Source organism: Myripristis murdjan, chromosome 7, assembly GCF_902150065.1.
Source record: "Myripristis murdjan chromosome 7, fMyrMur1.1, whole genome shotgun sequence".
Lineage (NCBI taxonomy): Eukaryota > Metazoa > Chordata > Actinopteri > Holocentriformes > Holocentridae > Myripristis > Myripristis murdjan.
In genome coordinates this window covers 14553351-14579323 of record NC_043986.1, presented here as the reverse complement: position 1 = coordinate 14579323, position 25973 = coordinate 14553351, and the positions used below count along the sequence as shown (strand labels likewise).

The 25973-nt window shown below is 42.5% G+C and overlaps 1 protein-coding gene across 3 annotated transcripts in view; it reads right to left on the bottom strand.

The window, feature by feature from the left end:
* Window positions 1–25973, bottom strand: part of LOC115362626 (forkhead box protein J3-like) — a 57658-nt gene that overhangs the window by 31011 nt on the left and 674 nt on the right. For 2 of the 3 annotated variants that reach the window (XM_030056617.1, XM_030056619.1), the window contains exons 2-4: window positions 18488–18611; window positions 17703–18174; window positions 963–1037 (exon numbers count right to left, since the gene is read on the bottom strand). In XM_030056617.1, the coding sequence (XP_029912477.1) occupies window positions 963–1037; window positions 17703–18059 (432 nt within the window). In that variant the 5' untranslated portion in view covers window positions 18060–18174; window positions 18488–18611. The remainder of the gene's footprint in view (window positions 1–962; window positions 1038–17702; window positions 18175–18487; window positions 18612–25973) is intronic. The other variant, XM_030056618.1, reaches the window with a different exon arrangement.

Below are 25973 nucleotides of genomic sequence, written 5' to 3'. Positions count from 1 at the left end.
TGGAGCTAGAAATTGCTTTTAAGTGCAGACACTGTGTGTGTGCATGCGTGTGCGACGGAGGAAGAGAACGTGAAAATATCTGTGTTTATGCGTGCGCTTATGCACGGGCATGTGCACATGCGGCGTGAGGGCGTCTGAACACGTGAAAAGTAAATCGCCGCCGCCTCAGCCTTATTTGTAAGCTTGCTGAAATAGGCTTGCATTTTCATTATGCGTCGTGCCATAATTCAAGGTGAGCTTTTCAGTCGCATTACGTTGTTCAGGAAATACTTACTGCTGCGTCCGCTGACTTTCCTCTGGCCTCCTTTTGGAAGGAAGCTGTCTCTCTGTCTCTCACTGTGTTTCAGGTCTGCCACGACCCTCTCTGAGTGCTTGAATCACCCGAACCTGAACTTCATTTGATTGTCAGTGGGGCTGCAGCTGAATCCCCAGAACCAGTGCTCCTTGCCATTTGGCCACTCAGCTGTTTTGCTGGGCTTGTTGCTATTTTTGAGAATCTGTGTTTTTGACAGCACCTTGATACAGCTCTGTTTAGATCATCCACTGTGTCTGCTGACTAGTTAGCAAAGTGGCTTGTTGAACTAGTCTTGGTAACGTTAAGGAAACTAGCAGGGGCTCTCTACCATTTATTTTGCTCCAGCTTTTTGTCGTGTTTTGTTGTTAGTTAGGGAGCTTAGTATTTTTTTCTGTTTGCTTTGTTAGACCAGTTGAGCTTTTAATTTTCCAGTTAGTGTGGGTGTTTTTTTGTTTATTATTTTGCCTTGGAGACCCTTACACCTTATTTGCTTCTATTTCTGCAATTTCAGTCGGTTTATCTCCGTTAATCATTTTCTGTAAATAAATGTTGTTCACTGCGAGGCACTGCAGCCGCCTTTTGTGCCGTTTTGGTTCCAGTTTTGGGTAAACTTGTTATGCTACTCCCTGTGTTCCCCTAGACATTAAATGAAGGTCGCAACACTTACTTTTCCAGGGTCATCTTTGGAGCGAGGCACTTTGAGAAAACACTTGTTCAAGGACAGGTTGTGTCGTATGGAATTCTGTAAGAAGCAAAAGAGAGCGAGAGGGGAAACAGGAGGAGAGAAGAAATAGAAAAAAACTTGAGTTAACAAAAAAAAAAAAAAAGCACATTGAAGCACACAACAAATCCATAGTTTTGGTCATAATGAGGAAAACTGTGTCTGAATACACCTCCACAGTCTTAACACCTCCACTGTTTGTGTGTGTGTGTGTGTGTGTGTGTGTGTGTGTGTGTGTGTGTGTGTGTATGTGCATGGGAGAGAGAGATAGAAACAGAAAGAGGGAAGAGGCCTGTAACAGTGTAGGCTAACCTGACATGAACCTGTTTTCCCTTCAGGCTCCCACTCTCCACTCATCTGCTGCTGCTAATTAATACCACTGGGGAGGAGGAGGGGAGAAGACAGAGGGATGGGAGGAATCGCTCTGCTCCTTCTCCCTGGTTCTCGTTGCTGAAGACTGGCTTTGTTTCTCCACCACTATCTCCTCCTCCTCCTTCTCTCTCCGGAATATAGAATACCATAACAGGCTGGCGCAGCTCTGCCTCGTCCCGCCGCTCCTTCCGGAAAGGTCTACCATGTCGCCTGCTCTACTTAGCGGGTCACTGGCTGTCAGCGGCTGTCCGTCGACAAACTGAATGACAAAAAGGCAGGGACGGACGCCATCAACCCTGCACATGAAGGCAAGCACCTGTTCCAACAACCTTCCTATGGAAGTCATGCTGGTCCATTACGACCGACACCACCAGTCAGCTCACAGTTTCTTCCCAGGAGCTGTCAACCAGCCGTCCCAACTTGGCTAACCTCTACCTCACCTCCGTACTTCTGTCATGGTTTATTTCCAAACTATTTGTTATTACCCAAGCAGTTTTTTTTTTTTTACACACTTGTGCACTACACTGCGATGTCTGCACAGCCCTGTACATTTCAGACTTTGCACACAGTGGCATTTTTCAGCTTCAGGGATGTATCTAAAGCTCCTAATTGCCCCCAACACGATGGAATCAGGTGTGTGTGTGTGTGTGTGTGAGGGGGTGGAGTGATGGATCAGGATGTGTCTGTCACATCTGTCTGTCAAACGTCATATCCCAAAAGATCTCAGACACTGTTAATTTGATTTTGGAGGGATGGCGAGTCCTCACACTGTATTCCAATATCACAAAAATACACTTGTAGACCTCATTTAAGGACTTTTTAAAAATGTAATTATCTAACACATCACTGGTCTAATTTGACATAACTTGGAGGGACGACACATTTTGGCCCTGTGTTCTGTCATTTAAAACATTATTAGTCTGATGTGGAGGCTATAATAAAAGATTTCACACGACATCCGACTGACATGAACTTGCATCCTTTTACTGAACGGCGCAAGAGGATGTTTACTTGTTTATTTTATTCTGATGCACAGTCTTCATGGTGCACTGGTACATGGTATAGCTGCAAACATACTGCATGCTATGCTACTCGAATCCACGGTAATTTAGTGTTTTTATACATGTGCACTGTGATGTACACAGTGTGCTGTCTGTCTATTACTGCCTCCTACACCGCAACGCTGTATGCTGGATCTATATAAAAGTATGTTTATACAATATGTATGTATAGTCCGCTGTGTATCACATTTTTATGTCTGCACTGCCTCACTGCATTGTATTTGAAGTCCTTGGTTGTTAAACTCAGCAGGACAAAGACTAAGGAAAAATGTCTGTACTTGATAATTGTAAATTTATCATCTGACTGAATTTTTTTTCCTTTTCCTTGCAATCCTTTCATCACATATTACACAGCGCCTCTCTCTCTCTCTCTCTCTCGTCAGTGACCTCATGATCCTATAGAAGACAGCTGGACATCAAGAAAGACAAAACCAAGTCTTCACCAGACAGCTGGCAGCGTGGACGCACATGTTCAAGCATGAAAGGGTGTGCTTGTACAGCGAGCGCGGAGACTGCTCTACCGGAAAGCCCGGGTTCAAGCCCCAGTGTCAGCAGCCATCTGCCCCTCTCAAGTGTCACCAAGCAAGACGCCGGGTCTCTGCAAGCTCTGGAGCCAACACTGCACTTTGACCTCCTGCTACAGGGCAAATTTCTTCTCCAGGAATCAGCGCAGTATCACAGAGCAAGAACAGACTCGGGACAGTCCCACAGCTCATTTGTGGTGATGACATATAGATCCGATTAAAGAATATCTGAAGCTCTCAGCTCAGGCTATTTAACTGGCTAGCTCAAATTAGCAAACATATTTTACAGAGGAGATGGGCAATTGGCAGCCCTGGGGCCACATACGGCCCGCAATGTCATTGAGGACGGCGCACGAGCCATTGTCTATTAAACTGATTGGAATAACAATCTGTCCTTTAAGGCTAATTACCACCATCAACCACTAAAACCAGGCAACTCAGCAGCTATTTAATGCTTTCACTTGTCGTCTTTCGCCACAACTGTGGAGAGATAGCGAAGATGAGTGGCAAAATGAAAAAAAAAACAGGCGAGTATGAATGACTGTTTAACATTCATGTTTTGTTTTTGTTTTTTTCAGAAATGCCAGGTGGGGCTTTGACACTGCACCTCCAAATATTGCTGGAATTAATTGTTGGTGTTAACATTTTGCTCATGTGCCGTGGCAGCGGTTAATTCCTTTCACTGAATGGTTTTTGGATTTCTAACTGCACTGAAACTGAGAAAGGCTACATTTCTCTTTTACTGTTAAGTATTGTTTGTGGATCAATTAAAAAAAAAAAAAGGGGAATTATATGGAAAGAAAAATGTTCTAAAATGAAAAATCTTATTTACAATCACAATTAGTATTACTCTCTATTTAATTTTTAAGGTTTAAGTAAGGCAGTCTCGAATATTCTGCTGGTGAGAGTGTGTGTTTGTGATCTGGCCCCTGGTAATGAGGATGAAAATTAAGTGTCCCTGCCCAACGTTAAAGCTGCCCCCCCTTGGTTTGCAGAATATTACATGCATAAATAGACGCACCGCTTAAATAATGAGCTGCATGTATCATAGAACACAAGTATGCGTGTTTTATTGCTTTACAATCATAAAAATACATCACTCATATAAGATATCAGATATAATCATCATTAAATGGCAGCACTTGGGTGAAAATGTGCCAATACAGCTGTTATGTTGTTTTATGAATTATGTAGTGTACAGAGTTGTTTTGGACGGAGTTTGATGGCATCAAGGAGGAAGAGGAGAACAAAGTGTCTGATTTCTGGTTGCCCTGGCTGCATTTGGCTCTTGAAGGCCACAGCACTGTGGTAAAAATGTACCTTTGTTCTTGCATGGTACCCACACAGTAAGCTCCTCTCACTGAATGGGGATGGTCATCATCAATAAATGTACTGATTAGCGGTGCTGTGAAGTAAGATAATGAGATTCGCTGCTGTGTCCTCCTCCCACCCACTCCTTGCCCTGCCTGATTAATGAGCTTATTGGGCCAGGCTGGGGCCATGCCATCCCTGCCCAGTAACTAATGGATCACACAGTCAAAGGCATCTTGTGCTCGTGTGTACGTGCAAGTTTGTGTGAAATGTGACTGAAACAATAGAGGACTCTCTGAATAGGAAGGACACTGGAGAGGAGTTCTGCATCAGTCCCTTTACACCAGCACGAGCAAAAATTATATACACCATAAATGCTCACTGTTATCCTTCTGAGGAAACACTGAACGGTCTTGGGAAGAAAAAAAAATGTTTCCCATTCCTGTATGGAACAGCTTCTTTACAAATAGAGCCAACATGCACTCACCTTGAGTCCATGTTTTTTCTTGCCAGTGTCTTAGTGAAACACACCAATAGAACATAGGCAGTTCATGTGATTTATTGCAGTTTTTATAGACCGTTCATCTTTGTATCTATGGTTTTTTAAAGTCTTTTTTAAAGTCTGCATAATACACACACACACACAGATTTCAGGGGGGCAATAATTCAATATTGTTGTTTATCATCTTTAAAGAGAATCCTGCTGTGATAAAATGATTCTACCTACTTATCAAGACACACAATTTTGTTGTTCTGTTATTTATAAAAAGCAAATGCTAATTACACTTTCACACAAAACGAGACCAGAAATTAATTTGGAAACAGTGGAAAATTACAGAATCTTTATTCTACCATGCAGTTCAATGTGATGAACATCATCCTGATAATTTTACACGAGATTTTGCATGTGTTATAGTAGTGATAGAGCAATTCTAAAATAATTTCTTATGACAGCGATGATATTCATTTTATTCATATCACCCAGCCACAACATAGCTCAATAAATTATTTTGTTGAAGTTGATGAATCAAAAATTAGCTGGCATTCAGGGTGATTAATCACAAATTGTGTGAAACTGTGTGAATGTGTATCCCTGCATGTATACACTGATATATACATATCATTATGAGCGACTGTATGAGCACAGGTAACATGATGCATCCTGATTCTGCAGGGAAACATTCAGATACAGGAGATTAAGAGTTGTGGCAGAGAAAAATGTGATCGAACAATCAAACAACTGGTTTACTGAGCATCGCAGTCGTTATGAAGTGAGGTGGGTGCTGTGGTTTAACATAGGGTGCAGCATCCTGAACTTGAAGCAGACAGTTATATAAGCCCGCCGTGATAGGCATGGATGACTTTTTGACAAAATGCAATGCGATCTAATGTGATGTGTGACAAAAAGCCAGATTTTGGAAAAAAGCTGTGGGGTGCAGAGGAAAGAAAAGAAAAAGAAGTGGGGTGTTAAAGAAGGTGCTGGGTGATTGGAAAGAAAGGAGTGTGGGAGTGAGAACATGTGTGTATGTGTTGATATGGTCCCTGTGTGGGTGTGGGTGTGTGTGTGTGTGTGTGTGTGTGTGTGTGTGTGTCAGCAAGCGATCAAAGAGTGATCAAAGAGCGATCAATTTATATAGGATTGAGATATGGAGGCTAACAGACCAATAGAGACAGTGAAGGTAAAGCTATGGGCTTGCTTTGTACGCAGCGTGTGTGCGTGGGTGTGTGTGTGTGTGTGTGTCTGTCTGTCTGCAGATGAGGGAGGGTGCAGGTCAAAGAAGCCAGAAGGAGATATTCTGACAGAGCTGAGGCCATGGGCAGGAAAGCTTGCTCTGTGTGTCTATATGTGTGCGTGTTTGTGTGTGTGTGTGTGTGTGTGTGTGTGTGTGTGTGTGTGTGTGTGTCTGTGTGTGTGTCTGTGTGAGTGTGTGTATGTGTGTGTGTCTATACACCAGGGAAGCAGGTCACACGGAGAAGATTGAAGTTATGTAAGTGGGTAGGTTGGGAAGATTTGGGTCATGGCCGCTGAGTTAAATATGAAGGGGCAACCTGAAACGGCATTTCTTCTTCCAAACTGAATGAAACAGTCTGGGGAAGGGAGAATTCACAACTGTGTCAACAATTCTGGTCCCAGTCTAACAATGCTGGCTGGACTGAAATAGAGCCGCAGAACTTGGATGCATTAAATAGACATAGCCCAACTGGCCCAGCTAACTGGCTACGGCTGCCACTGGTCTTTCCTTATGGCTGTTAGATGAGGAAAGTTCTCAGTCCTTGTCATTTTACAGGGTGCTGACTCCGGTGACAGATCGCTCCTAACTTTACGGCTTAATCCAGTCATTCCCAGTCACTCCGTTCATTCTTAACAAGAGCAGTGACCAAGTTGTGCTCGAACCAGGCAGCAAGATGACTGCAGTGCTATGCAGATGAGCCTGTCTCTTTGTGTGTGGATGGGAACGGGACTTGGCAACCGGTAGTCGGTGTGCAGTGATAGAACTGCACGACACTTCCTGAATGTTTCACAGGAAAAACACAGCAAAATAGGAACGAAGAATCTCAGTGGTGGAATTACTATTCATTGCTTATACTTACCACCACTAGCAATACCACAGAGTCAAAATGCCTCGTTACAAGAAAAAGTCCCGCATTCTTACTTAAAGTACAAAATATTAGCATCAAAATATACTTAATGTAGCAAAAGTTAAAGTACTCATTATGGCCCATTTCAAAACCTCATATCTGTCTATCTATCTATCTAAATAGATATAGATATAGATATAGATACAGATACATATATACATATATATTTATATATGTATGTATATATGTGTGTGTGTGTGTGTGTGTGTAATTAAAGTCCAACAACAAAAAATAATAAATAAATAATAAAATACTAAAAATATTAATAAATAATTCATGTTATTGGACTATAATTACTGATGCATTCATGTATTCATCACTTTGATGCTGCAGCTGGTAGAGACACTTCATTCCTTTATATATTCCTAATCGTTTACATACTACTGGGTAGCTTAACCTATAGAAATATGTCATAATTTATTAGTTGATTTATAATTTGTATTAATAATACAGTAAATTTTAACTAAAGCTGTCAAATAAGTGTAGTAGAGAAGAAGTGCAATATTTCCCCCATGAAATGTGGTGGGGTAGAGGTATAAAGTAGCATGAAATGGAAATACTCAAGTAAAATACAAGTACCTCAAAATTGTACTAGAGTGCAGTACTTTAATAAATGCACCTGGTTACATTTCACCAGTGGATAACGTTACAGCAGATCACGGAGCATCTCAGTTTTATGTCAAAAATCCAAAACTCTGTATGGCTGCCTCCATTTTTGTTGACAATGGATATCACGTTTGTACCTGTGTGACAGATGAAATGCAGGATTCATGTACTGAGTCCTGTTACTTGCTCAGACATAGGATGGAAACAGAGCATTAACATAGCTCACTAAACTTTAGCTGTTGAGCCCCAAGATATAATGCAGGCCATAAAATCACAAAAGAGATGTTTAGTTGAATTCTATTGACAATCTCGAGAAACTCTTTCACACTCAAGATAAAGTTTACAGGTTAAGGTTAAGGTTAAGATTCAAATGTAAAATGCAATAAACGTATGAAAGGAATAAATAACACAGGACAAACAAAAACATAACAGATGCACTGTTTTTTAAATTAAGAGTGTACTGAGACATTGTGGCGGTGGAGATGGCTGGGGGTCAGCGGCTGGGGAAAAGATAAACTGTAGCTCTTCAGTATTTCAGACACTTTCAGATTCCCTGATGTGGCTTCGCAATCTGTAACAGCGAGGCGACTTGCTGGGAGTCAACTTGAAATTAGCCGTTCATGAGGGCATTGCTGCGTAAATCCCACCGAAACTCGCCTCAAATGTGTATGTGTAGGCAGGGGGAGGTCAGAGGGCAATAGGTTTGCTGGTTAGGGGATTAACCTATGGACACACACACAAATGCATACACACACAGCAGTATTCAGGAGAGTGTCTCCCATGCCCTTCAGGATAAATGCACTGTGGTGTCAGAGGAGCAGGCCTGGAGCACCCACAGACAGAGAGAGCACGGGAGGGAGAGAGAGGAGAGCGAGAGAAAAGCTGGCAGATATAGGAGGAGAGAGGGGATATTTGGAGAGCAGGAGAGAACGGAGGGATTTTTATTAACTTTCAGCTGAACCCATACAGTGCATAAAGAGAGGGTAAAATGTGGGAAAGTTTAAAGGAGAGACAGGAGAGAGGAAACTCGATGGAGGAAGAGAGGGAGGGTGCAAGAGGCACACCAGATACAAAGAAGTAAAGAGCTGGAGTCGGCTGGGAGAGGGAGTGGGGGTACGTGTATATACGGACAGGTGTCTTAGATGTGAAAGTCTCCTGGGTTCTGAGTATCATTGAGACACCTTATTATATCCTGACGGTGAAGGAGTGACAGACGCTCCGTGAGAATGCGGGGTTGAATACAAGTCACTACTTCAAACCCGGTCTAATACATATTCATTTCATTTGATGGACCCTTCCCCCGCCCTCTTCACTCCCTCACTGAAGTACTTCACAGAAGTCATCTGTAAGATGAGAGGCGTGTGCGTGTGCCTGTTGTGTGTTTGTGTGTGTGTGTGAGGCTAGGCTGTGCATGGATTTGCGCGCGCACATACGCAGGTGTGTGTGCGCCTGTGCGAGAGCGTGCACCTGTGTGTACTTCAGCCCTAACTCGCGCAGGCTTGTCTATGCATGCACCTGTGCACGCACTTGCATCTGAGTGTGTCTTTATGCAGGTGTGTGTGCACCTGTGCAGGCGCCTGTGTCTGTGCGCACACCTGTTCATCCATGGGAATGTTTGTGCGTGTGCAGCAGTGTGTCTATGCCTGCTTACAAGTGTATATGTGTGTGTGTGTGTGTGTGTGTGTGTGTGTGTGTGAGGCGGTGAGAGAGAGAGAGAGGGTGAGTGTGTGTGTGGGTGTGTATGTGTGTATGACTGATAGGCACAAAGACACATCTCCGGAGGAGGTGGAAGAAGAGTTGCTGATGTCTCTGGAGATCTAGCAAGAAACTCCAATACAGTAAGAACACTAAAGTGCGGTATATCTTTCAAAAAAGCAGGCCGTGCTATAGCGAAATGTGTCCTAAACTGTCCTAAACTGCAAAAAGTTGAAAAAAAAGTTCACCGGCTAGCTTACCACTGTCCCTGTGTCACATCAACGGGCTTTCACATTGGCAAGAGATACAGCCTGACAAATCCTTTGAGCTCTGATTTTAAGATAGCATTTCAAAGATGGCAGCCAAAGAAGAAGCGAGACCAAACTAGGTTAAAGGGCAGTGAGAGGTCATGGTGGCACAGTTCCTGTTGCTGGTTGAATCGGGTGCAGCGCTGCAGCAAAGTGACAGCTTCTGTCAGGGGCTTGCTGCGAGTGGAAGTGAGCGAGCAGGGAAGAAGGAGAGACGGGCAGGAAGACGAGCGCTGGCTGCTGTCTGAATTCCTGAAATCTTCAACAGCCTCCTTTCTTGTCTTCTTGATAAAAAGAAGTCCAAATTTCAACACTCTACAGTGAGTTTTTGACTGGTGAACTGCACCGAGGTGAGCTGTGTTGAGCTGTGCTGAACTGCTCAAATCCATGACTGGTAAAACTGAAGCAGCTGGCCAACAGTAACAGAGACAAGCCTCAAATGCCTTGGCTGTGTAAAAGGTCATAGGGTAGGGCATAATACTGTGTGCTAGGACTGATGATTTTCTGGGGTATAACCAATAAAGCCTAGGCAAAATTACCAAGAACTGATTTATCTGCAGTGATAGATTTTTATTGTAACTGGCATTTATTTGTATTGCCAAATCCAAGGCTTTTACCCAATAATAATGGTAATAAGAAATTGCTATGAAAGTTTAAAGGTTATACAACTTTATGCTTTCATCATAACTTATACTACACAAATACATTTAGGTGAACATCAGCTGACAATTCATAGTATTTGTAGTATGTTGCATGCATTTCATATCAGTACAGCACATCACCTTAAATATCCATCTTATCAGGTGATTATAACAGGTATTACAATCACCGTTTATTTTTACAGCAAGACGGCTTTGCGGTGATGAAACAGTATGAATATCTGTTTCTCTTATCTGAATGGCCCTTCTCTGAAAGGCAACAAAAACTATTGTGCAAACCACTGCATACATATGAGCAGTAGTCTTCATCTTTGTAGCCGATGAGTCAAATAGAAAAGAGTTTATAGTTTCCTTTCCTGTTTTATGGAGGTTTGTTATAATGCCCTCTTGTTGCCGTTTGGGGCCCGAGCAGATACAGACCCGTGACTCACTTTGGGTCCCAAACCGCAGTTTTGGAAACCAGGGGCTAGCAAGTAAGCTCCTTCTCTGGTATAATTGTTGCATTCCAGCGTGCTAGGAAAACCAGCTCTAAGCCTATTATTAGCCATATGGAGAGTGCTACAGGCCTGGCTGGTTAGAGAGGGAAATGCAGTGCTGGATGGGTGCCAAATCCTCAAGGAGATAGCAAGGGAAATGCCTCGCTTTTAATTAAGAATTTAATACTGAGACTGCTATTAGTGATTAGTATGTAATTAAAAGCTCTAGCAGAGTTACACATACAAGTATAATTAATAGCTGCATGCATGTGTGGTGTGTGGGTATGTGTGTGTGTGTGTGTGTTTGTGTCTATGTAAGTGTGTGTGTGTGTGTCTGTCTGTGTGTGTGTGTTTAAAGGGGTTGGGGGTGTTTCCATAAATAATACCCTGCCAAAACTTGCTGAATTTGGTCTTCACGTGATAGCAACAGTTGATGCCATAAATACAAATGTGCTGGAGGAGGGGTGCCTCTGGTACGCACTGCATCACCATAGCAATGTCAAGGTATGCAATCACCTTCACAAAAATCGTGCCCATGGTTTTGGAGACTCACCTGTAACTTTTATCCAACTTTATAGATGCACAGTTTTCATTACATGTACACATCCACAGTGATGAAGCTGCAAAACAGTAGCTCTGCTTATTTTCTATAATGAGACGGTGTAATTGATCTATAGCCAGACAGTCTACCATATGTTATCATATTTCAGATTTATATCTCACTCATGTGCAGAGATATTTATGTCTTGCTGCCAAAAGATGATGAAAGTGGACAAAATGGGTCATTCTTAAGATTTTTTTTTTCCAATGAGCTGTGCCAATTGCATTTTTTATTTCTGGAAAAGTTGCGGATATAGTTACGGAGATGTTCTTGTGATGACCAAGACGATTACATTTCACCACTTGTTCGACTGACATGGCACAAAGAATATGGTTGTGACTTTATTTGCATTAAACTATAACTTTACATAAACATTTATTACAGCTAAGAGTATGTTTGATCATGTGGTAGAAAACAATCAGTATGGTTTCTGTACCCAATAGTTAAATATGTACAGTTCTTTATTATTTAGATTTCTATCATGAACAATGGCACTACAGGAAGGGATTTTAATGACATTCGTGCATATTTTTCAAACTAATCTCAAAAAGCCTTTTCAGCTCAATCTATATATCACAGCAAATACCTATTTGACATTTATGCCACAAAAATTACCAACAAATATTTAATTGCATTTTTATATCAAAATATCATTAATTTTACTTCCTGGAGCAGATAAAATCTTTAGTGGTTATTTCCTGGAGTATCAATAAGTGCATGTAAAAATTCAACCAGGCAACCAGGAATCATCACAGATTTAAATAGCATCCTCTGTCCTTTGTATCAAATAAAACTGCATTTCCCCCTAACTGACATCCTATTGGTATAAAGTTATGAATGATCCATTTCCAATCCTGTTTCAAAAAAACAAACAAAACAAACAAACAAACAAAAATTTCAGGAAGAAATATACTCTGTAAATGTGGTTTCACTGTGAGGCTTTAAAAAGGTAGCTAAATGTACTAAAAAGCTGAAAAAAGCTGAATTCTTACAGTATATTCTGTCCAACTTATTAGAAACAAAAAAATGTACTCTACTGCATAAAATAAGTACCAAAAAGTATTCCTTTTTGAGTTCGTATTGAATTTTATGTACAAGCACACATTTTTATATTAAAATTTCAAACACAGTGCCAAAAGGGAAGTTTTGACCTTGAGACCCATGCAGTAATCACACTGACACACAGGCGCACTGCATGCATGCACACCCGCCCACTCTCTCTCTCTCACTCACACAGACACACACACACACACACACACACACACACACACACATCTGGCCAGCAGACTGGACAAGAGTCACGTGTCTACTGGGAAAGCTGGGATGCACGTAACAGGTTTGCATGTGTTACCAAGTGACAGGAGGGTAAACACACAGAGGTGCGACCAGCTCAATAAAACATTCTGGTGGCATTTTTTTCAGTCACCAGGAGCCAGCCTTTTTTTTTTTTTTTTTTTTTTTAAAACACACTGACTATCTGGAAAACACACATAAAGACAGACAGCTGCATAGTCACACAGACACATGCACACTGACACACACACATGCAGGCCATACATGAATGTACATACGCAGATACACAAACACTTATGCATAGATGTACTCCCTACCGATACACATGCAAGTACACACAGATCTCCACACACAGATCAGTCTCCAAGCTGAATCTCAAAAAGCACATTTCCAGTGGTAAAATCTCCGTTGTGCTCATGAGACTGGAGCTCAGCAGGCTTTACACCACCATAGCCACATAATGACTTCCAGCAGCCAATGACAACAGCCTCCCCCAACACGAGCAGTGAGCACACTTGACATTGTGCACCGACCTCCGCCGTGCTCAGTCACGGATCTCCCACAGAGCAGGCAGTGGTGGATGGAAGTCAGAATAATAGCCCAGCGCTGCTTGATATCAGGTGATTGTCTGTGACATGTAGTGTTCAGCCAAAGGCCAAAGGCCATCGCAGTGGCGCTGCCCTTTGCAACGTCACATTAGGCCTTGCTAATTCGCAGGCAATTAGCCTTGCTGCATGGGAGTTAGCCCGAGGCGCTGGGGGGTCACAGGAGAGCAGGGTTAGTCAGCACAGACTGCACGGGCCATTCAGGGAAGGTAAAGGTCTGGACTGCATGTCCTATGTGGTAGGTAATGGGAAAGCTTTCATGTTATAATCACATGCTGAAGTGAAGCTTGAATTCAGTGCCAGTCCTTTGAAAAGAACTTAATAATACAATCAGATCCTCAAAATCGTGATCGTTTTTTTCTTTTCAAAATGACAACAAAAATGAAACAAAATGCCGACATTTCCTACTATTTCAATTCAGCTTGGTAAAATCTCAGCTTGTTAATAAGATCTAGCTCAGGCACACTGACACCTGGTTTCATAATAGAGGACTCGCTGTTACTTATTGAGCAATGAAAGAGAGAAATTGAGAGAAAGAGAAACCCCTGTGCACTTCTCTTCTCCCACTACATGCTGATTATGGGTTTGCGGTAAAGGTGGAACGTGGGGCTGCTACAGTGGAGGGACACGTGGGTGTGAAAGGGCTGTGAGGGGGCTGCAGAGGGCATGGGAAAGTAGAGCTGTGCACAGTGGAGGACAGATAGAGAGAGGCCGTGTAAAGAAAACATAGGAGAGATAGCGCCATTCCAGAGATACATGAAAGCAAAATAATGCTAAAATGATGCAGCCTGATGCAACGCGGTCTGCATTCCACTCCAGTGTCGAGTGAATCACTTGTTTTAAAAACGGAAAAGTTATGCATTCGTTTTACACAAGATGAATTTAGAGGTTGAAGAGCTCTATAAACAAAATGGCATGTGCCCACATTTGCTACTTCATTTCATGGCTCTGTGTTATAGATTTATAGCCTCCTCCTCCACGGCTCCAGAGGATCCTAGTCATCAGGACTTTTCAGATGACAAGAGCACTACATATTCATTTCCAGCCAAGACGCACAAATCTCATGACCTTGGCAAGCTATCTCATTATAATGGCGGGGTAGATTGGCCGGTGTGTATGCAAGCGTGTGTGCGTGTGTGTGTGTACGTGTGCGTCTGTGTCTGTGTTTGTGTGTAGGTGCATCACATGCCTGCGTGACGGCATGCTTAAATTTTTTGATCAGTGTACATTTTTGGTGTGATTTTTGTGGACGGATGCTGGTGTGTGTGCGTGCACATGTGTGTTTGTGTGTGTGTGTGTGTGTGTGTGGTGAGTGTGTGTGCTGTCCTGGTTTCAACCCTGCCGTTCCTGCACTCTCACATTATCATACAGAGCAGACGGAGTGCGTGTGCTGGGTAGTAAAACTCTCCTCTGCTCTCTAACAGTCTCCTCTCCTCTCCCTCTATCTCGCTCGCTCACTCCCTCCCTCTATCCCTCCCTCTCCCTCTCTCCGTCTCTCTCTCGCCCACCCTCTCTCTCTCTCTCCCCTGCTCTCTCTCACTCCTCCTATCCCTCTCTCACCCTCTCTCGCCCCATCTCCTCTCCCGCTGAGCTCCCTGTGTGTAATCTGTAGACTGCACACGTACTCAGCCTACCTGAGAGGGAGTCTCTTGGTCTGTGTGTGTCTGTGCATGTCTGTGGGAGTGAATGTGTGTGTGTGTGTGCGTGTGTGGCAGAGGGTGAAGGAGATTGCACGTACGTCGGACCATGCATGAGGTGTTTCTGAAAGCTTGAGCGTTGGGCTTGTGTGTGTGTGTGTGTGTGTGTGTGGAAGTTCAGAAAACATATATGCGATGTTTGTGTGGACCGACAGTGTCTGCCGAACGTGGCAGCCAGACGATCTCTCTGTGTCTGCATCCCACTGTGTACAGCTGACAGCAATCACCTGAACTGGAATGAACTGGACTTATGTAACTTTCCCTGTGATGGCCACGGCTGGTGTGAAGCAAGCCCCTCTGTGCGGAACCAGGTTCATCCAGGAAGCAAAGGTTTACAGCCCAAAGTGTATGCTGATTGCTTGACATACAGTAGTCCAGTAGAATCCCCCATTTTGCTAATCTGCACGCCTCCAAAATGTCATTTCACATGTAGGTTAGTGGTCGTTTCTTAGAAGAGCAAACTGTGTGAACACTAGCGCTGAAACAAATAGTCAATGAATCGATTAGTCGATTGATATGAAGCCCAGAAGTGCAATGAGAAATAAAAAAAACATATACTGCAAGGCCACCATTTACTAATTTGTGGCCATGAGATATAACATGAATTTAATTTGAATTTAATTAACTCGTTGCCACATTTGGTCAATTTGTGGACATGAGATAAGCGTGCAGTGCTCTCCTCTTCTCCCAGGAGCAGACTGACACTGGAAAAGACAATGTTTGTCCCCGAGGATGTCCAGGTGCAGATCTGCTTGGATAGCTTGACAAGAATATGACTAAACTTTCAGGGGAACAAGGCGACTTTGGGCGAGTCAGTACGCTAGTTAGTGCTACACGCTTATCTCATCACCAAAAATCAACTAAAATGTGGGAACAAGTTAATTAACTTGAGGGACCGAGTTATGTCTTGTGGACACAAATTAGTAAATCGTAACCTTATTTTTTTCTTCTCATTGCACTTCCTGGGCTCCGTAGATCTGCACAATACTGATCAGCTACAATTTCAATTTTCAGTTTGAGTCATTTATCGAGTAAAATTACAAATAATCAAACATTTTCCTGATTCCAGCTAAGATTTATTACCTTTCTCATCTCAATATAAAATTAATACTTTTTTTGGCTGTTGGCCAGATTAATGAGTAAGATTAGACCATTTTAGAATTTTTTAAATCGCATTAGCATTTTAAATCCAGCCAAAGTCTCCCTTTTTTGAATATCAGAATTGGCATGTCCATGTCTTCCCAGTCCCTCTCCAAAATGAAAGGTTATTGTCCAGCTCATTTTTTTTTTAATATTAATATTTTTAATATTGCTTGGCAGTATCTTGCTTCTCTTATTATTTTGCATTTGCAATATTCTCTTTATTCCTTTTGTTTATTTGAACATCTTATAAAAAAGACATTCAATCCTGTAATTATTTTCTTGTTTCTCTTGTCACATAGTAATTTTCACATTTAAAGATGTTGAATATTGGCACAAAATATCAGCCAATAGGTAACTTCAGTTAAAAGATATCAGAATCCGTATCAGCTATATAAAAAAAAAATAATAATAAAATAAAAACTTTATTGGTTGAACCCCAGGGAGGAATTGTCATTATTTTTGACAATTTATAGGCTACATTTTTCATATTTGATTAATCAAAAAAATGACCGATAGATTGACAGCAAAAATTATCACTAGTTGCTGGCCTAGTGAGCACAGTAGATCAGCATCCTAAAGCCATGTTTCATCAATTGCCACTGCGAAAAACAAGTGCCATCAAACACTTCTACACTGTGAGAAATAAGCAAAATATTACAATAATGTACACTTTGTCCATATGTCTTCCTTCTAAGTGGATAGCAGTGCATCTTGGGATTATGTTGTGTAACTCTCAATACACTTTCCGCATCAATGCAACAGAAAAATGCTGGATTATATGCAAATAAAAGCACCCCTCCATCAGTATACTACTTTAATGATGCTGCTAGAATGCAGCCACACACAAATCAATGAATCTGATTTCGGGATACTAAGACAACCTGGAACCAAACAACAACCACACCAACAGAGCAGCCAGTCATAAACTGCAGTGAGAGAGAGACTGAAGGGTCTCAATAACCCCTATCCTCTCTCTGAACACAAAACTAATTGATTGAATCCTACATGCAGGTAAGAAGCTCTGCCAACACAAACTGGCTTGTATCACAACCTTTTTGTCTCCGCTGCTGGCATGCAGCTCCGCTCAGGGAACGGTGTGTTGAAGATTATAGACAGGGAACAAACACAGGTTCGTGAAAGGAAAAGAAGAAGAGAGGATAGACTGAGAAGAGAGAGAGAGAGAAAAGGGGAGAGGGAGAGCAAGTGCTTGGGAGACGAAGATAGAAAGGGAAACGCAGAAAGAGAAAGAAATAATGAGAGAAAAAGAAAAATGTTCCCACTCTCAGAAAATCTCAGAGAGATGAATTGGTTGATAGTTTGCAGGCAGCCTTTTCAGAGTGTCAGTGGAAGGACTATATCTATCCTCTTCTTCACTAATAAGGGAGAGAATCCCCAAGACACAACTGTGGGGATCTATTCATCTGTCTCCAATAACATAGCCACCTCTCCTCTCATATTACCCAGGATTTGCATGGCAACATTTACATAATGACTTAATAATGTCGACTGAATGAGAGGAGAGGCACCTGTCAATCAAAGCTGGTTCACTGAAAGGTTTCTGTGCTCCTCTAGGTAACAGCTAGATCAGATGTCATCATTATCAAGGCTACATGACAAGAGCATTAGCAAGATTCCTTATCCCATTTCAATCTCTCTCTCTCTCTCTCTCTCGCTCTCTCTCTCACTGCCTCCTACCTTCCAGCCGCTGCCCGCCTCTCGGTAGTAGGGGAAGTTGTCACAGATCCACTGGTAGATCTCGCTGAGTGTCATCCTTTTGCGTGGTGAGCCGTTGATGGCGAAAGTGATGAGGCTGGCGTAGCTGTAGGGAGGTTTGCCGTCCCTGTGCTGGGCCGCCTCCTCCTGGTCCAGCGTCGTTCCCGGGTCCAGATGGGCAGTCTTCTTGCCAGGCCCGTGCCCGTGGTGGTGCCCGTGATGGTGCCCGTGATGGTGGCCGTGGTGGTGCCCCGCGTCCGCCTTCTGGATGGCCGCCCTCATGCTGAGCTGGGGGAGCCAGTCCATGGAGGTCAGGCTGCTCTCCAGTTCAGAGGTCATGGTGCTGAGAGGGGTCCGGGAGTCGAAGGGGAAGGGTGCAGGCTCGGTGACGTGGTGTGTGGCGGGTCTCCGTTGGTTCACTGAATGGGTGCTGCGCAGCGGCCCTGGCTCAAGTCTGGAGGAGCAGGAGGTTTGTTTACTACACCTATTCACCTCACTTAGCTGGAGCACACATGCAGTTTCAAAACACAGGAGGAGAGCACACTTGGCAGAGAAACACAGAAGTTAACTTGCATATAATATTTCAAGTACAGTGTATGGCTGTGATGATTTTGGCATGCTTGCATTTTTTCTTTAACTTTGCACAGAATTACCTGCAAATATAGTCTATACATAACACAGACCTATTCATTGCAATTGTTTTCTATTCATTACGTAGATGAGACGTAAAACAATATGACAGACAAGGTATGAATTAAGTGTCTTACTCTTCCCGTTCCTTTCCATCTTTCTTTGGGCCCAAGCATCTGGGGAATTCACAGAAGTCAAAGGTAGAGTCCTTCCGTTGTGCATATTCACAAGTTCTTCATTTAGCCCCTGCAATGGCCACTGCTGCGAACGCACAAACACAAAACCACACAAGACGGTTAGCTTGCTCTGCCAGACAGCCGTCATAAGATATTAATATCGCACAACCGCTCAACTGGCCTCGGCATCCGTCCAACCCGGTTAAAACTCTTCTCTCTTTCTCTCTCTGTGTTCTGTCTATCTGGATTGCCTCTCCCTCTCACTCTCCTTCCCTCCAAAGTGGAAATGGCAATTGGATCTGCAGAGTGACTAAAAGCTGGGGAATTGTTTTCACAAGTGCCTGCCAAATGGGGGGAACAGCTCGGGAGGAATTCCAACCCTCCAGAGGAGCTGAAAGGCTCGTCCGCCTTCCCTCTCCCTGGAACCCCCCACATCCCCCCACTGCGTTTTCCCATTCTCTGACTCTCGACGTGCCTCACTCTCCTGTCAAGTCCATGCCTAGCCGCCCCATGTCTCAGATCCTGCCCAGACCCAGACAGACACAAACAATGAAAGCACTCAAAAAGCCTCAACATTTTAATTTGTTGGCTATTTTTAGAGAGAAGCTCACGACTCCAAATGTGTCCCATGTAAGTAGGGTAGGAGTGTTGGGGGGGGGGGACTTTTGTAAATACTTTGGTATAATTCAGGATAAAGTGCAAACAATCATTTGATCCAAGAAAATTTGCTTGTCAATTGTTATGTTCTTCCATTAGTGGCAGCATACTGGTAGAAGTATTACCCTGGAGTCTTAATGTCATGAAACTGATACTCATTGCTGGAGTGAAGATGTTGTTCTCAGACCAATATTCTGATTTACTGCAAAGAAATTGCTTTGTTCAGAGCTTGATGCTTTTGCAAGAGAAGAATCCTGCAGCTTGGGAAAGGCAAGAAAACCCTCACGTCTTGACAAAGACGAGCCTACAGAGTGAGGCCAATATCTAAAATCCTACAAATGAAGAGTTAACTCTGGCTAGACGGATTCAGCCTCCTAAGGATACAGCAATCTACATCTAAAGCTTCATCTTGCATCCCATACAATAACCTTCATGTGTCCTTCAACAACAAAGAACCTATTGGCCCACGCATTTTCCATTCATGCTCACTGTATATAATCTAGCTGGGAGAACTTCAATGAGCCTGCCTACCAGGAGGAACACAAACCGCTCTGTCTCTCTTTCCATCGATCCCCCTGGAGAGCCCAATACACCAGGAGGAAGAAGAAGGGAAATACTCAGCTCCTGCGAAAACCTTGCTTAATTACAAGTAGAAAAAAAACAAATGTTTAGCATGCACTCATCAAGCCAAACAAGCCAAACACTGGAACTAGGGGAAGGAAGGAGGAATGGAGAGGAGGGATATGCCCGATGAAGCCTCTTGCACAGCGCCACCCCCATATCCTCCTCAAGGCCCTGCCACTATGGGAGAAGCCAGAGCAGCCCCCCCCCCCTTCCAAATCCCAGGAAGCCATCTTAATTAGTGCACCTTTTTTTCGCTGAAGGGAAGGTAGCAGTACTAGTGGTAGTGCTAGTGCTAGTTGGAGGAGTGGGGTAGGGTGGGAGGATGAGATGGGGTGGGGGTTTGAGGGGGGCACAAAACGCACAACAACAAGTACTTATTTTCCCCTCATTAAAAGGAGGTTCAAGCTGCAAATCAGCCTGCCACAAGCCCCGACCTGCTGTGCTGCCGCGGCTGTTGTTGTCTTGGAGTTTGGAGGCGTGGGCTGGCTGCATGGCGGTGCAGTGTGGCACCGCTAGCCTGGCGACGCGTTGGGATGATGAGTAATAGAGGAGAGTGGATAAAGAAGGAGGGGCATGACTTGGCTTCTGGGGAGAGGAGCCCTGCTGGGTGGGTAGACGCAACCAATTACCTAGTCAACTCAGTCAACTGGTCCCACAGTGACTGGGCTAACCTCAGCACAGCGCTTACTGTTACTGTCATCTACAGCTCTTTGTTTCACATCAGCCTCAGAGGCTCTCATGCTATCAGAAGAAAACAATGACTGTAGATGAGACAGAGGGGGTTAGCTTATATCTTTCCTTACTGTAGTTTATCAATTTACCTTATATAGAGCTGCCTGTCTGTATGGATGCACAATTTGATTTGATTTGCCAACAATGTAACAAGACAAGCTCCAAAACCTCAACTCTGACTTATTCTAACAAACCCAAAACAGTGTTCCATACCCAACCTGAGATGATTCTTAAAGTGACTCTCAGCACAAGAAGAGTCTAACCTCAGATTTTTGAACACTACGAAAATACAGAGGATCAAGTGGGTAAAAGTACAAGGACTTCATCCACCAAGCAAGCACTTGAGTTACTAAAATTCATCAATTTTTACTTCTGTGCCATTAATAATTTATTAAACCTAAGTGGTACTTTTTAAACAGAATTTGCTTCATTATTTCCATTTTCATCTTTCATTGCAATTAAAAAGGACACTGAAATGAGGTTTGTAGCAGTACTGCATTTTATCTCTCAGGTATCTGAAATCATCACAGCACATCAGTTATGTTCGACCAATCTGACAAGAAAATTAATCACCAAATTGTCTAACAATAAAAAATAGAATGTAGCTTTTTCAGTTATAAACTGCACATGCAAACATACATATTATCAAAAGATGAATTTCATGACAACTAAAAAAAAAACGTCCCTGCCACTTGACTGCCTTGTCACAGGCCACTAGAGGACTGATTGTGATGCACTTCTTGAGCAGGGACTTGAGCAGTAAAACAGTCCCAACACACACTACACTAAAGCCACACAATTTAGCTCTGTATCACTGAGCAGGAAACATAAAGAACTATCACCAACCAGGCATGCCTCTAGTTGAATAACAAATAAAGGTAGAGAGGAGGGCAGCTCTTGGCAGTTTATCATACAGAGGAGCAGTGTTTGATTAAATGGCCTGGACGGTGTAAGTGTAGATGTGGCAGGGTGCAGCGATGCTACAACGGCAGGCATTTGGCGAACATTATTGGATATCAAAAGAAATTCAAAATCTGGTACTGGGAGTAAATGTGGCATTTGACATTTTCTCCTTTGACTAGATTGTAGCCTTAATCGCTTTTTGCATATGAATAAAGCATGTAGGAAAAAAAAAAGCTAAAACTTTTGTGACTTAAAAGTTTTAAGTTATTAGCAACTATTAGCTGGCACTTCAAGAAAAGATTACAAGCATTAGTCAAAAAAGAAGAGCTAGGAGTTGGACGTTTATGAACTGAAAATCATTCTCATCCAAAGAACTTAAATACATCACTCTCTGCAGTGAGGATGGGGCTTTCATAACTGGGCACATTGTCCCTTTAACGGAGCTGAGGGTTTGTGTGTGATTGAATGTATTCACCCATTAGACTTTGTAGCTGTGATGCACTCACTCAGCTGAATGCACCACTAACAGCTAACAGCCCCCTGCTGCTAGCAGGCTTTTAGACTGAGAGAGGCTTTACAGTTCTGCATTTTAATAGAGAACTTTGAATGGAGTGAAGGGGGTTGGGGGAGAGAAGGAGTGAGTGAGCCAAAGGAAGGAGGCATCAAAATATTTTCAGAGGAAAATGAAGTAATGACAAAATACCCACCCGGAGCATGCCGAGCAGAGGGGGTTTCTGGGAAGGACTGTCTTGGCGAGGGTAAGGCTAATGTGTCAAAAGAAAGTCTGTAGGCGTACTGAGCGCTGTCATGTCTAGAAGTGTGGCCCATTCAAAGGAAGGAGAAAAAGGTCCAAAAAGCCAAATCCAACGTCTTAATTACTTTCTGCTTCAGTGCCAGAAAACATATCCCTGAAAAGGTTCAATCATAAGACATCGAGGCAAATCAGCTGCCCTTATGGTGGGTGCTTGCTCATCTCTCAATGGAGTTGGGTTAAGCAATTATCGTTTGATACTGTCTGCTTATTCTTAGAGGAGACCTCAAGCTGTATTGATGCTGGCTATGTACGGTTTTAAACTAAAATACATTCTGTGACCTTGGTCCTTGGAGATATAATTGGTCAGGTAAACTAATGCCTGAAAGAGAAAAATAAGGAGGAAAAAAGCATTTCACATACTTAACAGAAAAGATTATGACATATCCATGTTTGACCAGGACCTAATAAGCGGTTAGTGAGAATAGCTGTTAAACAAGTCAATTACTCTAATGTAAGAGGTATATACTTATGTTCACTCTTGAATTGAACTGCTTTTGTCAAAGAAAACTGGACATAGGTTTTCACTGTAAATGTTCACTGGCATTTCAATTGAAATAGAATCTATTGATTCCCACCATTTTTCTAAGTTTGTAAGCAAAGCTGATTGAAGGAAGGCTGGAAAAATCAGTAGGAACCACTGAATCCCTGAAGGGCTAGAATAAAATATTTAAGTCACTAAGCCCACACAGAACACAACACCTGAAAACATCTGCCAAGGTAGAGGGAGTTAGTGACCCAGTAGACTTAGCACTGCCGACTAGGAAAAAGCTATCACAATTCGAGATTCTGACAACGGCAAAGTTAAAAAGGCATATTTTGTCATAAATAAAACATAGGAGTGCAGCATTTCGGCAAACTCCCCCAACGAAAGGTCCCAAGAGAGAGATGGGATGCTGTTTGTGAACTCATGCTTAGCACAGTAAAGGGGGCTATAGCACTGCGTCACCACGACTCAAACTACATTCCCACATCCAGCCCTATTCAGCGAGGACTACTCCTCTTTAAAAATTCATTAATTTACAGCAAAAATAGATTAAAGCGCCCAACTGCGCCAACCTAAAAAGTTTGGCTTGTGAATAGCATTAATAATGGAAGCAAGCCTCCAAAACCTAGAGGGCCCTGGCTCGGAGGCACGGCTTAGGTTTTGTTGCGCTTTATAATGGGGAGTCATTTACATTTTTTAGAAGTATTACAGCTTTTTGATGGTTGTTTATAATTACATTGTTTTACATGCAAATCGTCTAACAATTGTTACTCATTAAAACATAACCAGTAGAGTGCAACAACACTCTCAGCTTGTGTAAGACACGGGCTTTACATAAGGTTCACAACGGAAGCTTTGCACCCAACTCGTAAAGCAGCTGGCAGCGCTGCCGCCGCCACAGAGTACAATCCAAATGACAGCCTTTTAAAAGTGATCATCCCCTATCTTATCTTTTGCATCTCTTTCTTTCAAATCGGAGAAGTGCTTCTCCAACAGAATCAAAGAGCATTTTTGACAAGATAAAAGGATTTACTATATCTGAATTCATATTATGTGTGCTTTCCAAAGTCCTATGTAGCAATCACAGTGAATAGAAGCACTCAGGGAACTTAGAGGTATGCAAAAAGAGAGGCTGTTTGCTCTAATATCAGCTTAATGCATTTTCAAACTTTGGATTGAGGTGTACAGCAACAAGCCTACATGTTGAATAAACATCTTAGGGACAACGATTGATTTCATATTGAATACAAGCCCAGCAGACCGAGGGCCAAGGAGTTCACCTCCATTCACCTGCAGGGCTCTGGTTACTGCTTGTAATATGCCCAGCATGCCACATACAATGATACTGACTGAAGCTGTGATCACAAAATCTGAAAGAGTGAATATAAAGAATTCACAATGATATGACTATTTTATAATCTTTAATTTTCAATAAAAAAAATAAACTCAGCATGGATTGAGAGCAAATGCCAGGATGCAGGGATAGTCTCATCATCCCAAATGTAGGGTATTGCTCTGACGATTTTAACATGTAATATTGTAAACATTTGAAAACATTATTTCATGTTTATGACAGTACTTACTGTTTCTCAGAAAGAAAAAAAAAACAACTTATTCTTTGTGTTATTAGTGACAACTGAACAGTTTGAACCCCATTATGTTTTAATTGGTTGGCAAATCATTCTTGGCAAACACTGAGAAGCAAGACTGGCTGCCCAACATTGTGCTTGATTAAAAAAAAAGAATATATTACAAATTACTATGACTACAGGAGGGGAGAGACAACATTAAAGTATGACAACCATGACTGATTCGTATACTGACATATGGAGTTCATCTTTAACAGAGAAAGCCATTGAAACTCATGCAGTGTATCCACAAATGGACCTTAATTCAACTTTCAAAAGTCAATACTGCACTCGTTTCTTAGCATTGCATTTGCTGAGACTGGCGATAATTACAACGACCTTTCCGATGATAAAACACAAATCAGGAAAGCATTACGAGGGTTCCTTCTCTGTACATTTCATGCGATTCTGCATAACGTTTTAATGAGGCATTTAGGGGTCTATGAGTGATCTATTGAGAATGTCTACAATGGCAATCAGCAATGAGTGTGGCAGCTGTTCTGCAATTAAAAAGCCAAATTACCCTCAATCAACACCATTTAAGAGCGCACGTAAATCTCAGAGCAAATAATGATGAGAGAAATCTGTTCAGACAGCTCTCATCTTGATAGGAATTAGAGGCGCATCCAAATCAGGAGCAGGGTACTCTCTCAAACGTTTTCTCTGTCTCTCACACACAGGAACATAGACCCTCATGAACACACACACACACACACACATAATTCTCCATCCCTCCTCCTTGGTATTTGTTCCTGTAGAGATACAATTATACAGTATTGGCTCTCACCACAGAGGAATGATGAAACATAATGACTCCTTTACAGTACAGGATGGTCACTGTTCTTCAGTGCTCATGGCGTGTGGTTGTGGTCCCTTAATGGAAAGAGACAACATTTGGGGCTATTTGAGGCAGCCTATGGAAGTGAAATCCATAGTGACTGAGCATAACTGCGCCATAAACACGCTCAGCTTACTGTATCACCACCAAATACATCTGACTTGCATGCACTCTTGAAAAAAAGGTGCACTCAAGGACAAATATGTCATGTTGCAGTATTCCTTACAGTCTGCAGTTAATGGCTAAACTCCTTTGATAGCAGACGGAACATTTCCCTCGATTTGGTGCACTTTCCAAAAAAAGGACATGCCATTTATTTTTATACTATCCATGTGGCTCATTTAGGTTACACTGGTGTTACTTTTCAACAAAACACATGTTAAAAACAATTCATATTGTGTTGCAATGACATCCCACACTAGACACAGGAATGTGATGAAAAAGACCCATCCTTTTTTTTTTTTTTTTTGAGGAGAGTGATGATTGCACAAAACACCACAAGACTGTTGATAAAACTTGACCCATGAACCACACAAGCACAGATGCTGATGGCACTTTACAAACAGGCAAAGTTGCTTAAATCCCGCAAATCCCCAATAACTCACTAATTCAACTGACCTGATTTCTTTCCCCTAATGTTATTCATATTCCTTGCAACAATATTACTCCAATCTACTTAACGCCAATAAAACCGGGGAGAATACGCAGCTATTGTCACGATTCTGTAAACTTTGTAACTGAATCACCAGAATATATTGCCTGTCCAC